The sequence below is a fragment of the Saccopteryx leptura genome, chromosome 10 (genome assembly GCF_036850995.1).
Source record: "Saccopteryx leptura isolate mSacLep1 chromosome 10, mSacLep1_pri_phased_curated, whole genome shotgun sequence".
In the NCBI taxonomy this organism is placed as follows: domain Eukaryota; kingdom Metazoa; phylum Chordata; class Mammalia; order Chiroptera; family Emballonuridae; genus Saccopteryx; species Saccopteryx leptura.
The window spans coordinates 6,417,862-6,431,745 of record NC_089512.1 but is presented as its reverse complement, the minus strand read 5'-3'; the positions used below and the strand labels follow the sequence as shown (position 1 = coordinate 6,431,745).

General features: G+C 58.3%; 1 protein-coding gene across 1 annotated transcript in view; it reads left to right on the top strand.

The window, feature by feature from the left end:
* BSN (bassoon presynaptic cytomatrix protein) overlaps positions 1 to 13,884 on the top strand; it is an 87,726-nt gene that overhangs the window by 51,995 nt on the left and 21,847 nt on the right. Inside the window, exon 3 of the mRNA XM_066352048.1 lies at positions 7,245 to 8,129. Coding sequence (XP_066208145.1) covers positions 7,245 to 8,129 — 885 coding nt within the window. The remainder of the gene's footprint in view (positions 1 to 7,244; positions 8,130 to 13,884) is intronic.

Here is a 13,884-nt window from a genome sequence, read left to right as displayed (position 1 = left end):
CTGCTCTGGTTCTTATCCACCGTAGATGAGTTTTGCCTATGCCCAAACTTCATACGGATGAACCCTACAGAATGTAGGGAAGACCTCTTTCACTCGACCCAGTGTGGTCTGAGGCTCATCCGTGGGAGCCTGGCTGAGAGGGAGAGGAGAGCACAGGCAGGAGCTGGGGTTGCTGTGTGGGCAGGGGAGCATTTCTGAGGAGCAGGAGACAATGGCGCTGTCCTGAGAGGAAAGGGATGGATGCCCAGGGGTGTGGGAGACAGGGTGTGGTTGAAGAGGCAGGGCCCTCGGAGACGCAGGTCTAGATCCTGAATGTGGAGGGGACATCCTGTCATGTGGCTCCTCTTTATAATTGGAAGTGGAAGCAGGACCATCATTTGAGCCAGAAAGTAAGGAAGGAGATAGGAGAAATGGGACCAGCCATTGTGGAGAAAAGCTTTCTGGAGAGATGGGGTGAGTTAACTAGGCCACTGTGGGAGCCCAGGAGAGGTGGGACATAAGTTAACTTACTGTGGAGCTCAGGTGCCTCATGCCCATTCAGACGCTCGCCTGGAGGCCTGGAGAAAAAGGGAGGCAGTTGGGTCTAGTTCTGAAGCAGACATGGGCCAGGAGAGCACACACACGCAGCAGAGTGGCTGGAATGACGGACCAGGTTTAGCTGGCGAGAAGAGAAATGAGGGCAGAGGGCCCATGGACAGACAAAGCAGAGGCTCAGTGGGAGGGGTCTCCATGCGGGGAGGCCGGGAGGGGACCTAGACGGTTGGAGGACAGGTGCAGAGCGATTCTGGAGGAGACCCAATTTAGAGTGATGGCGAATTTGCCTGACCAGGCGGTGGCGCAGTGGATAAAGCATCGGACTGGGATGTGGAAGGACCCAGGTTCGAGACCCCGAGATCGCCAGCTTGAGCACGGGCTCATCTGGTTTGAGCAAGGCTCACCAGCTTGAGCCCAAGGTCGCTGGCTCCAGCAAGGGGTTACTTGGTCTGCTGAAGGCCCGCGGTCAAGGCACATATGAGAAAGCAATCAATGAACAACTAAGGTGTCGCAATGTGCAACGAAAAACTAATGATTGATGCTTCTCATCTCTCCGTTCCTGTCTGTCTGTCCCTATCTATCCCTCTCTCTGACTCTCTTTCTCTGTGTCTCTGTAAAATAAAAAAATAAAAAAAAAAGAGTGATGGCGAGTTTGAGGGTGACACTGAAGAATAGAGATTCCAGGTGGGGAGAAGAGTGGGGAAGCCAAGGGCTGAGCCCCAAGGGTCCCAGAGATTCTAAAGAGAATTGTCACATTCTGAAGTCCAGGGAGTGCAGCTTCTGGAAAGGAATGTGCAGGACAGGGTCAGGGGAGAGGCCCTGGTCACGGGCAGGAGATTTTACCGTGAATGGGCGCAGTGAATGGGCCTGAAGGGAGGGGGCTGGCTAGGGCACAGTCAGAGGGTCTGTTCCCTGCATGGGGCTCCAGGCCCGTGAGGCCCTCTAGCCTCCACTCCTCAAAGCCCAGTCTCAGCTGCTGGGCAGGTCTCCGGGGCCTCCCGTAGGGTCTTGGTCTGAACAGACTGGCCCAGGCCTCCCCCGTGGGCCTCCCCTGTAGGCCAGGCTGTGCGGGTCCAGCTACAGACAAGTGTGCTCTGCACGATGGGACCCTGGTGCCTGCTCTGAGCCTGAGACCAGCCAGCTGACAGGACGCAGATTGTTAGTAGCCTTGGGGAAGCTGGACACTGGATGGGGCCTGACTCACTCTGCCTGCTTGTCCAGGGGCCACGGTGGGATACGTGCCTCCTCCTGTCCAGGCCTGGCTAGTGACTCACGAGCCTGAAGAGCATGGAGTCACACTGGCTGGTGGGGCCTTCCCAGGAACCTCTGGATTTGGCACCAGCAGGAAGGGCTCATTTATGAGCTGTTTCTGTGATGTTTCAACTTGTACCAAAATGGAAAAAAGCATGAATGCGGCATCAGGCACGACGTCAGTGCAGAGTGATTGGACAAATGGAACGCCTGCCTTCCCGGGGAGGGCTGGGCCTCAGGCAAGCACTGCTCTCCGCAGGAAGGAAGCCTCAGCGCTGTCTGCAGCACCCTTCCTCGCTGCGGGGGAGGGCGGAGGGGCGTCCTACCTACCAGGAAGAGAGCCTGTCACTGCCGGGGCCCCCAGAGCTTCCTGGCACCCGTGGAGGTGGCAGTGAGGCAGGCACCGCCCCAGAGTAGAAGCAGGTGCCCTGGGCAGCATCCTTTGGGAGCAGACATGGACAGCAAAGCCCAGCCTCACCCTCTGAGGTTCAAGCACGGGTGACAAGCTTCAGTGTCACCAGTGTCCTTGTGGGGGAGATGCAGAAGCCCCTCCTGAGGACTGCCCCCACTCCCCTTCCTGCCCCAGAGCCCAGTGCAGCGAGCAGCCAGGAGTGGGTTCTGCGGGCCGATCACAACCGGCTGCTCAATCCACGGGCGGTTCAGGGAACCCCCAGCCTGTCCCTGGGCCTCCGGAGGACAGTGCCACCCTAGCTGCCCTTCTGCGTTGAACAATCCAAGTAAGGGAGCAGCTGAGAAAGGCTCTTCTTAGGGAGAAAGTCCCTCCAGAGCCACAGAGCCCACAAGGCCCTGCCTTTCTGAATCCCCGGCAGGCTCCTGGCCAAGCGGGCAGTGGCTCCCGATGGGAAGCCATTTTCCGGTAGCTTCTGCTTCCCCCACCCCAAACCACCTTTTGGCCAGCACACCGCCCTAAGCCTTCTCACCCCTGCGGCTGCCCAGGCCCCTACTGGGCTGAGGTGCGTGGGTGTCCATGGAGGCCCCGCCAGCTCTCTAAGATGGTAGGACAACTTCCTTGCTGGCAAGAAGTGTCAGCTTGACAAGGTAGCCTTGGGATGTCCCCTTAGTTCCACCTCTGGCTCTTAGGACATGAGGTCTGTGGCTGGCGACCTGCCCATCTCCTGGCCATGTGCCAGGTCAGGTTCATGGACAGCAGGACCTACAAGAGGTTTCTTGTCACACTAGAAGGCTGTTTTCTCTCATTCTGATGGGCAGCTGCGTGGAGGATGCCAAGGAGTCACAGGCACTATGTGCAGTGGAATAAGACTCGTTGCTGCTGGTCCCAGGGCCAGGAGAGTCTGCCACAGGCCTGGCCTGGTAGACCCAGCCTAGGTGGGCAGGGGACTGGGGTGTGCAGCCATCTCTCTCCCTGCCCAGTGTATCCTTCACCCCCCTGACAGAGGGGTGAGGACTTCGAGTATGGAGGAAGAGGCCGAGGATAAGCCTGTCCCAGCAAGCTCCTGGTGATCTGTGGGGGAGGCAGAAAGGGACGTCTTGCTGGGTTCAGAGAGCCCCCCAAGCCAGTATCCTGCCTGGGCCTTAACCTAGGAGGGGCTGGAAGAGGGTGTGATCAAGGCTCCACGGTGTCTGGAAGAGGCTGGATAGAAATAGCAGCACCCATCTGGGTGATGAGTCACCGAGGGCCACTTCAGCCCTTTCTTGGAAAGGTTCTATTTTAGGTGAGATGCCTGTTGGCAGCCCACTTGACGGGGCTGAATAAGGGAAGGTTCTGGTGGTGAGTGCTGGAGTTTTAGCACATGGCCCTCCCCTTGTTCAACCCTGCCCAGAATCCAAAGCAGGATCACCCTGAAGTCCCAGGATAAGAAGCCTTACCTACCAGATCCCTCTTCTCAGGAAGTCCTGCCTCATGTCATGCCACAGCCGGCAGGTGCAGGGCAGAGATGGATGGGCCTTGGGCATGGACTGGCACCCACTATAGGAACTGAGTGTGTAGCTGCCGCCCTGGGCCTTCCCTCAGGAGAGTAACCCCTTTCCAGGGTACCTCTGAGGGTGAGCAGAGAAAGCTTATCCTTGGGAGCTTCCACTTTGGTGGGAACAAGCCTCACCCTGCCCCCAAGAATGACCTTTCTAAAGGGGTTTTTGGATCAAGTCCCAGGGACACAAATTTTCTCTGTGACTTTCTTCGTCTAAATGTAGACAAAGCTTCCTTGGGTTTTAAACACTTCGGGGTGAGTTAACAGTTCCCAGCTGGGGGTGTCACCACTATCCTTGGTTTGTAGGGCTGGGTTTGGTCTTTGATGGCTCAGCCAGTGTATTTCAGGGCAGCTTCTAAACCCATGAGCTGACCTGCATGAGTGGCCGTAGGAAGAGGCAGGAATGCAGAAGGCACCAGGCCTCAGCCTGCTGCTCACAAGCCTGGCAAGGCGGCTGGGCCCATCTGGCCAGCAACACCACTTCCTCGCTGTGCGAGCACAAGAACACGTCACTAAATCCTGTCAGAACTTGGTTTTCTGTACTGTGAAGACAAAGGAGAAGATGCCTACGAGCATGTCCTGTGTGGTGCTGGATACAAGGGGGTGCTCACCGAAGTAGTTCTCCCCCCCTCCACTCTTGGTGCCACTCTTGGGCTGCTGGGCAGGTCGGCTGAGCCCAGCTCTGCGCCCCGCCCCCAGCAGGCTCCTGGCTGAGCAGGCAGTGGCTCCCAATGGGAAGCCATTTTCTGGTAGCTTCCCATCAGGCAAATCAGCCCTAGCACAGTAGTCACAGCCCTGTGGCTTCGGGAGAGCAGGGCTGGAGGCACCGCTGAGGGTGGGCAGAGGGGGCTTTCTGCCCCAGGGACCAGACTGGATCTTTCCTAACAGCTGGGCCACTGTGGTGCTTTTAAAGCCTCTGGCTGCAACTGCAGACAGAAACAGCCTTGGCCTCCTGCCTCCGCTCGGTTGAGTTGGAAGGAGCGTCCTCATCAAGGCACCAAATCTCCAGTCTCATGGCTGCAGTCTTGCGGCTGTGCCCCCATGAGCAGGTTGTCAGGATTAATCTCACAAACAAGCCAATCTGGAGTGACCCCTGATCAGTGCCATGCATTTGCGCAGCCCTGGAAGCCCCTCAACAAGGGCTTATGGAGAAGCAGGAGACACCCAAGGAAACAAATTAGTAGATTACTTTGGGAAAGAATTAGTCCTGTGAAGAAAATAAACTGGGTGCTTAGATACAGACTGCCTGGGGGTACTTTAGATTGTGTGGCCAGGGGAGGGCTCTGGTAAGGAAGTGCCACCTGATCTGAGACTGAGGGCTGCGGGAAGAGTCAGTGCAAAGGCCCCAGAGCATCACTTGGCAGGACTGGAGACCCAGTGTGTCTGGGATGAGACAGCTCCCGGGAGATGACAGGACAGGAGGCCAGTTGGGGTGGGCTGGGGAGCAGCAGGGGGCCTCATGGGCCATGGTGAAGAGTCCCCTTGGAACATGTGTGATGGGAATCCACGAGAGTGTTTGAGCCCTTAAGTATATGCTCTGTCTATATGTGTATTTTTTTTTTTTTTGTATTTTTCTGAAGCTGGAAACGGGGAGAGACAGTCAGACAGACTCCTGCATGCGCCCAACCGGGATCCACCCGGCACGCCCACCAGGGGGCGACGCTCTGCCCACCAGGGGGCGATGCTCTGCCCCTCCGGGGCGTCGCTCTGCCGCGACCAGAGCCACTCTAGCGCCTGGGGCAGAGGCCAAGGAGCCATCCCCAGCGCCCGGGCCATCTAGGCTCCAATGGAGCCTTGGCTGCAGGAGGGGAAGAGAGAGACAGAGAGGAAGGGGGTGGAGAAGCAAATGGGTGCCTCTCCTATGTGCCCTGGCCGGGAATCGAACCCAGGTCCCCCGCACGCCAGGCCGACGCTCTACCGCTGAGCCAACCGGCCAGGGCTATATGTGTGTTTTTTTAAATCTATTGTGTGTGTGTGTGTGTGTGTGTGACAGAGACAGAGAGAGAGAGAGGGACAGATAGAGACAGACAGACAGGAAGGGAGAGAGATGAGAAGCATCAATTTTTCGTTGTGGCACCTTAGTTGTTCATTGATTGCTGTCTCATATGTGCCTTGGCTGGGGGCTACAGCAGACCGAGTGATCCCTTGCTCAAGCCAGCGACCTTCAGCTCAAGCTGGTGAGCTTTGCTCAAACTAGATGAGCCTGTGCTTAAGCTGGCGACCTCAAGGTCTCGAACCTGGGTCCTCCACATCCCAGTCTGATGCTCTATCCACTGCTCTACCGCCTGGTCAGGCTATATGTGTATTTTTTTGGAGGAAAAAATACTATTGGCTCATGTAACTGGAAGTCCAAGGGCAGACGGAAGGCATAGCTGAATCCAGAGAATGGAATGAAGTCGTAGGATTGGCCCCTTTCTCTTTGTCTTGGCTCCACTTCTGTCTGTAAGACTTCCTTCTTAGTCTCTCTGCATGCTGGGAAAGAAGGCTACTGACCTTCCCAAGAACATTCCTCTGACTAGTCATCCAAAAGAAAAGGCCTCTTCTCTGATTGTTTATTTACCACAGAACCCGGCTGGGCTCTGATGGGCCCTGTTTGCACAGTCACAAGCCTGTCCCTGCACCACTAGCTAAACCGCTGATTGGTCCACCTGGAGTCACGCACCCACTTGACTGAGGGAGGGGTTGGTGACAGGAAGAAACTACATGTCTGTCACGTGAAAAGCAGCACATTTTTTTGTTGTTGTTCTGAAGGCACAAAATATCCCATTTTCTTCAAAAAATGTGTCTTCCTTAAGGAACAAAAAGGGCTCATCCCCTTGTCCTTACGTGCCGCTTGCTTGTATTATGTTGGTCTCACTTATCTGGCTCCCCAGATCCGTCGCGGCGCTGGCCTCCTCACTAGACTCGGCTTCTCAGGACAGGAATCGCACTTTCCTATTTCCTGTGCCTCCCTCTCCAACCCACTTCACTTATTTATTCCTCCTGCAAGTTCTTACGGAATACCTATTGTCCAGGCACTGTTAGGGCGGCCCTCCCTCCACATTCACACTGGCTGCTGCGTGGTGAGGGCCTGCGGGAGCAGCAGGGGAAGTGGACTGCCCCATTGGAGGCTACTGGGGCACCCCACTAGGAGGACAGGGGCATGGGCGGATTGGTGGGGCGGACTGTGGGGTGGAATGATGGACACGGCTCTGAGATGGAGCCAGTGGCCAGTTGGGAGGACTCTTGAGTGGGTGGGCGTGGCAGGCAGTGGGGTGGTGGCTGTGGGGGTGGTAAGGGGAGTATGTGACTGCCTCTGCTCTGCTCCACATGCCTGGAAGCTCCTGGCCGGCTGCACAGGGCCATTTGCCTTCTCAGCCCAACTCCCTGGCAGCCCAGAAACTCCTGAGCAGGGCTTGGTGCTCCTGCCTGTGCTAGGAGCTGCTCTGGCTGCCGTGGGGCCTGCAATGACCAGTGCCATGCGTGCCCCCAGTCATGGTTGTCCTGCTGACCTCGATGCTTCGTCCTCAGGTGAAGGAGTGGCTCTGTCTGAACTGCCAGATGCAGAGGGCTCTGGGGATGGACATGACCACTGCGCCTCGTTCCAAGAGCCAGCAGCAGCTGCACTCGCCAGTCCTGTCTCCTGCCCACTCCCCAGCCAAACAGCCCTTGGGGAAGCCAGAGCAAGAGGGATCACGGGGCCCGGGGGGACCACAGCCCGGCCCCCGCCAGGCCGAGACAGCCAGGACCACGTCAGCGCTGGGGCCTGCCCAAGCAACCGCCCCTCCAGAGGTGGGGAGGGTTTCTCCTCAACCCCTGCACCCCATCAAGCCTTCCACAGCTGAGCCCAGGCCACCTGTAGGAGAGGCCACGGCCAAAAGTGCCACCACAGTGCCCTCTGGGCCTGGTGCTGCTGAGCAGACCCAGGAGGGCCTCACTGGGAAGCTCTTTGGCCTTGGTGCATCCCTGCTGACCCAGGCGAGTACCCTCATGTCTGTGCAGCCTGAGGCCGACCCCCAGGGCCAGCCTGTCCCCAGCAAGGGGCCACCCAAGATCGTCTTCAGTGATGCCAGCAAGGAGGCTGGCCCAAGACCCCTCGGCTCAGGGCCTGGGCCTGGGCCAGCACCTGGAGCCAAAACTGAGCCCACGACTAGAACAGGTCCTGCATCAGGGCCTGGAGCCCTGGCAAAAACTGGGGGAACAACCGGTCCAAAGCATGGCAAAGCAGAACACCAGGCAGTGTCCAAGGCTACTGCCAAGCCAAAGACCATGCCGAAGGAAAGGGCAGCCTGCCCACTGTGCCAAGCTGAGCTCAACGTGGGCAGCAAGGACCCAGCCAACTACAACACCTGCACCACCTGCAAGCTCCAGGTGTGCACCCTATGTGGCTTCAACCCGACACCCCACCTGGTAGAGGTAAGAGCGTTGCACCAAGCATGCTACCCTGGGCTTGGTGAGGGCCGAGGCCTGGGCCTGGTGGGGGTGGGGGCATGGTGAGAATGGGAACCAGAAGGAGCCACAGCGAGCTGGGTCTGCAGCAGTTGGGGGCTGCCCCTGCGTTACTAACGCCGCAGAGGGCTGCGCCGTTTTCTGTCCCTGCCCCAGGCCTGTCCTTCCACTCAGAGCCCTAACGGGCACTGTGGGTGGGGTCATGGTTCCCACTGCTTCTGATTGACTGACAAGTGCCGTGAGGCTGGTCCCAGAGGTCACCAGGCTCAGGAGTCCCTTAACTGGCTGCCTCATTCGCTATCATGGGCATGACCCCGATGAATGATGCCAACCTCTTCTGTTCTGGTAGGAAGAACCTGAGGTCCCCCCTTGCCCTCGGTCTGTGACCCTCACTGGGGGTCGAGGGCTCTTAGGACAGGCCGAGTCCCCCTGCCCAGGTCTAGCCCAGCCATGTGGTATCCATCTCCCATCCCTTTCTGAGGTCGTTGGTTTTGGGGGGTTGATGTTTGTTTGTCAAAGCCACAGCCTTTGCTCCTGTTTTCCCCTGGGTGGGCCTGACTCTCTGTAGGGAAGTCTGAGGGGGTGCTGGGGTTGGGGTCTGCCTCTGCAGCCCTGCTCCGGGGGAGGGTGCAGGGCACTGTGTGGAGGGGGGAGAAGGGTGTAGGAGGCAGTGTTCTGATGCTGGGATCCCTGCCCGAGAGGCTCAGATGGTACAACGGTTCCCTGGCAGAACTGGACCAGCCCCGGCCCCGAGCCTGCTCCTGATGACCCTCCCTTGTCTGTTCCACCCTGCTTGGGACCACCCAGTGAGCCCTGCATGGCTGCCTTGGACACAGCTGCTGTGTCCCTTTCTGTGGCATGCCTTGGGCTCTATGATTGGCTCAATTTGGGCAAGTGGATGTGTCCCCTCCTGTTATGTCAGGAGGTGGCCAAGACAAGGCTCTTCTTATCATAATCAGCCGGCTGAGCCCTTGAGACTCCTGGGTGGAGCCATGCATGGCCAGTGGCAGGCAGGGGGATATGGAGTGCGGATCACTGCTGGCCGAGAACGGGACAGTGGGAGAGGACATACGTGGTCTGTGTGGTGCCTGTTCTGACTGACCGTGGGCCAGGCCAGCACGGGAGCCGCCTCCTGTGAGGAGGAAGACGGCTGTGGCTGCCATACTTACACCAGGGAAGGCAGGGCAGCCCGCAGGAAGACAAACAATACCCTCAGGTGATGCCCCATGTGGCCCTCTAGTTCCCACACTACCACTGTCCCCAGCCCTCACTGGAGGGCAGCTGGCCTGGCTGACCAGGGAAGGGAGGGGGCACCTAGGGGCTGCCACAGGCCAGAGAGACTCCAGAAGAGGGACTTCCGGGCATTCCCTCGCTGCTGGTCGGGTGGGGTGCCCTGACACGGAGGGACTGTGAACCCCAGGGGACTGCTGAGCTGGCCCAGCCTTACTCCCGAGAGACCTGCATTTCCTCATTAAGCAGGATACGCACAGGGTGACAGGAAGACTCTCTCTGTCCAGGCGTGTAAACGTTCCTGACAGCTCCTTCCAGTCGCCCCTGGGCGAGGCCAGGGGAAGTGCTGATTCAGCCCAAACAAGTGTCTCAGTCACATGCTGGCTCTGCAGGAGCGTCTGGACTCTGATCTAAACCTCTCATTAGCTGCTTGCTTTTGCCTTGCTGGACCCTGCAGCTTCCGCCTCTTTTTTTTTTTTTTTTTTTTTTTTTGTCTTTTTCTGAAGCTGGAAACGGGGAGAGACAGTCAAACAGACTCCCGCATGCGCCCGACCGGGATCCACCCGGCACGCCCACCAGGGGCAACGCTCTGCCCACCAGGGGGCGATGCTCTGCCCCTCTGGGGCGTCGCTCAGCCACGACCAGAGCCACTCTAGCGCCTGGGGCAGAGGCCGAGGAGCCATCCCCAGCGCCCGGGCCATCTTTGCTCCAATGGAGCCTCAGCTGCGGGAGGGGAAGAGAGAGACAGAGAGGAAGGAGGGGGGGGGTTGGAGAAGCAAATGGGCACTTCTCCTATGTGCCCTAGCCGGGAATCGAACCCAGGTCCCCCGCACGCCAGGCCGACGCTCTACCGCTGAGCCAACCGGCCAGGGCCTGCTTCCGCCTCTTGATGGCTGGCATTGCCCCACCCCCCTCTCCGTGTCCTGCTGTCTCCATGTCCTGCTCCACTGCTACCTCCTTGGCCAGGACCACCTTTGCCTCCACTGGATTGATCGGACAGGGTCCACGGGCTTGAGGGCAAAGTTGCTCAGCATCCTGGTCCTAGCTCCTCGCCACCTTGTGCCCTCTGTGTCCCCGCCTCCTGCTCACACAGTCAGAGGGTGGCCCAACGTCCCTTTCACCTTTCTCCTCATGACTCTATTCGTGTTGAGGAGTCGCTGCCTGTTCGTGTTGCTATCCGCAGAGAACCCCTGGCTGTTTCCGGGGAAGGTGTGGCTGGGCAGCCATGATGCCCACGCCTGTGGTTCCCACCACAGGAACCAGAAACCGGGCCACCATCCTCCATCAGAGACTCAAGCTGGCTGCCTGGGGTCATCCTTAACTTACTTTCTCTCCCCAGCATCCACTCCATGGACCAAGCCCTGCTGACCCCTTCTGCCCACTGGCACTAAAACCTGGCCTCTCCTCCTCATCCTCATGGCCACAGCCCTAGTCCAGGCCCTTGTCCTTCCTCACTCAGACAATGACTAACACCTGCTCTAGGCTCTGCTCGCCCTGGGTCTTGCAAGAGGCTGGTGGGAAGGGGCTGGTGCTTGCTGTATCTGCGCTTCCCCTCCCACCAGCGTTGTTGCTTTTCTTCGCTGAGGCCCTGACCAGGCAGTAGGCTGTCTTTGATCTCACCTCAGCAAATGGCCGGTTGGTATTCAGAGCCATGTAGTGCTTCCCTGTGACCTACTTGGTGTGTTCTTGCTTAGAGGCTTCTGATCTCTCAACAGGTTCCCCAGACGCATCCTGTCCCAGGACTGAGGTGGCAGGGCCAGCAGGGCCTCCTCCAGGTCCCAGGCTGAGGGCTGCCCTGGCTGTTCCTTCCACACCTTGCTTGACCTAGGCCAGCCCACCAGGCTTGGGCGACTGTGCTCTCTGTGCACAGTGGGAGGGAGGGATGGGCCAGGGGACCCCACCGCCCACTCCCCACAGGCCCCTTAGACCTGCGGTGGCCCCACCTGAGACCGGAGCCCACTATCTGGGCTGCCAGGTTGGGAATTTTCCTCAGGGTCTCTGAGTTTCAAAAATCTTTTTTCCTTCTTTCTAGACAGGGAGTCCAGAGCCCACAATGGAAGAGGCAAGATCCCTTTTCCCACTGAACTGTCCTCTGAAAAAGAAAATAACCATAGTGCTCTTTAGTGAGTCATTTCATAATTAAGAGTTGTTGATTCCAGATTTTCCTTACCTATTTATCTTTTTTAAAGGATAATAGTACCCTCTGGCTTTGTTTTTAATTGGCTTTCAGTTCAAATAGGGTTTGTGAAGAAATTAGTGGAATTGGAATGGTTACAGTCACGCTGCCAGTTCCGTATATTATCATAATGGCCAGAATACCAGCTGCGTCCCTGAGAAGTTTGGCCTCCCTGGGCAAAGGGCCTGGCCCTGTGGTATGTGGGGCTGGGCTGGGTTTATTAGAGCCTGGGACTGCGGTGGGGACATCAGGCAAGAGGCCAGCAGCCGCCTCTACTCCAGACCTGCCTCAGGCTGCCTCGGGGGGTAGAGATCTCAGGGAGTCCAGGCTCTTCTGTGTGGAATAGGGCTTAGTATTTATTCCGTTAGGTTTCTGTGAGGTTTCTGTGAGGACCAGGAGATGCCATACCTCCAATACTCATGCAAGGTCCAAAACATTGTCAGCCCTTGAGCCAGGAGATTGAAACCAGAGTGTCCTACAAAAGAGTCTCTGTGTGGGAAAGAGTCCCCACCAGCCCCCAACTGCCTGGGCGTGAACTGACCCTGTGGCCAGTGCAAGACCCTGGTCTCATGAGGAGAGCGCAGCCTGGCCACAGAGGCACATGTTGTGGATATCGCAGATGGTCCTTCTTACTAGAAGTGGAGGCCCAGAAAAGAAGGGCGTAAGCGTGTCTGGGGACAGGGCAGGGCAGGGGGGCCCCAGGGTCAGGAGAGGAACAGCTACACCAGTGATGGCCGTGCCTGTGGCCCAGAAAAGAAGGGTGTAAGCGTGTCTGGGGACAGGGCAGGGCAGGAGGTCACAGGGTCAGGAGAGGAACAGCAACACCAGTGGTGGCCATGCCTGTGGTCTTGTGCCTCAGTCCTGCGCCCTGTGCCTCTGGGCCTCCTGTTTTCTGGAGTTCTCGCCCGGGCAGTGGGGCTGGGTAGCCACAGGGAGTTGGTTGGCCTGGTGTCCCTATCACCAAACTGACACACAGGCCAGCTCCTCTAGTAAAGAGCTTGCATCAGCAGGGTCATTCAGACGATGGCAGACAGTACGGGGACGAAGCCCGGCTTCCCGTGTAGCCTTGTTGGGCTCCCTTGGACATGAGAGCCAGTGATCCCCAGAGACAGCACGCCTCGTCTGCCTGTAGGATGCCCTGCCAGCCCTCTCAGACAGCTCACCTCTTTCCTACCCTGACCCCCCAGCTCCATCTGATGGTGGGCACACCTGCATCTCTCACCTCTAGGTGCTGACTGCCCTTGGGGGTTCCTACCTCCTGCCCCTAGAAGGGAACTGGGCAGAAGGAGGCAAGGCAGAAGGGGTCACCAGAGCCTCCCATTGTTCTTTCTGCCTGCTTGCCGGAGGGGACAGGCATAGGGTCCAGCAAGCAGCAGCTCCCGGGGCTGGGTGAGGGAGAGACAGAGAACACGCAGGTGAATGAATGAGCAGGGGTGGATGAGGGGCATGGTGGTAGGTGGGGGGCAGGGATGAGACCAGTGAATAAAGAAATTGGGGCCTCAGCAGCTGTGTTCTAACCCCAGGCACAGAGATTCTGCTCGGTCTGCTCCCACCTCATCCTCCTTCCCCTGGAGACTCAGGCCAGGACTCGCCTGACTCCACACCTACTAGCCCTATACCCCTCGTCCGCTACCCCCAGAGGGCTAGGAAGGGCCTTCAGGCAGCCAGGGCGGCTGTTTATTTTTAGCTCTCACCTCACATGCCTCCTCCTGCCTGTCTTCCCTCGCTGCCTCGCTGCCAGCTGCAGCCGAGCCAGGAGCGAGAGGGCCGCCTGGGCAGCCCCTTGTGCAGCCTGGCCCCTCCCGAGGAAGCACGGGAAGGAACGGAGCCTCAGGGAGCATGTGAGCCCAGGTGCCCTGCTTTGCTGAGGGCTCAGGTGGGCAGGCCACCGCAGGGGCTGGCTCTGAGCCCTTGACATGACGTTTGCCTCTCCTTCCAGGCCACCCTCCAAGATGCCTGTGCTTAATTTGTACTATTGCTTTGGGGGTGGGGTCTGTAGGCCAGAGGTAGGGGTCAGAGGTTTGCCAAGCCACCCAGGTGAGCCAGGGAAGATGACCTAACCTTGAGCGGTCTAATCCAGGGTGGCTGTGTGCCGGTCCCCACTGTGGAGTCAGGGCCGTGTTGCCAGCCCTGCTCTGGGCCAGCCCCGCCCTGGGCCTGGATTCTCACCCCACCATGTTGATCCTGGGGCTGGCGAAGGGGCTGTTTGCTTTTTTCCAGAACTCTCTCCTGCCCTCTGCCTACAGCCCTCCTACCTGTCCAGGGTCTTTGTGACAAATCACTGTTTGCCCTGATTGGAGGACACCTGAAGGGTCC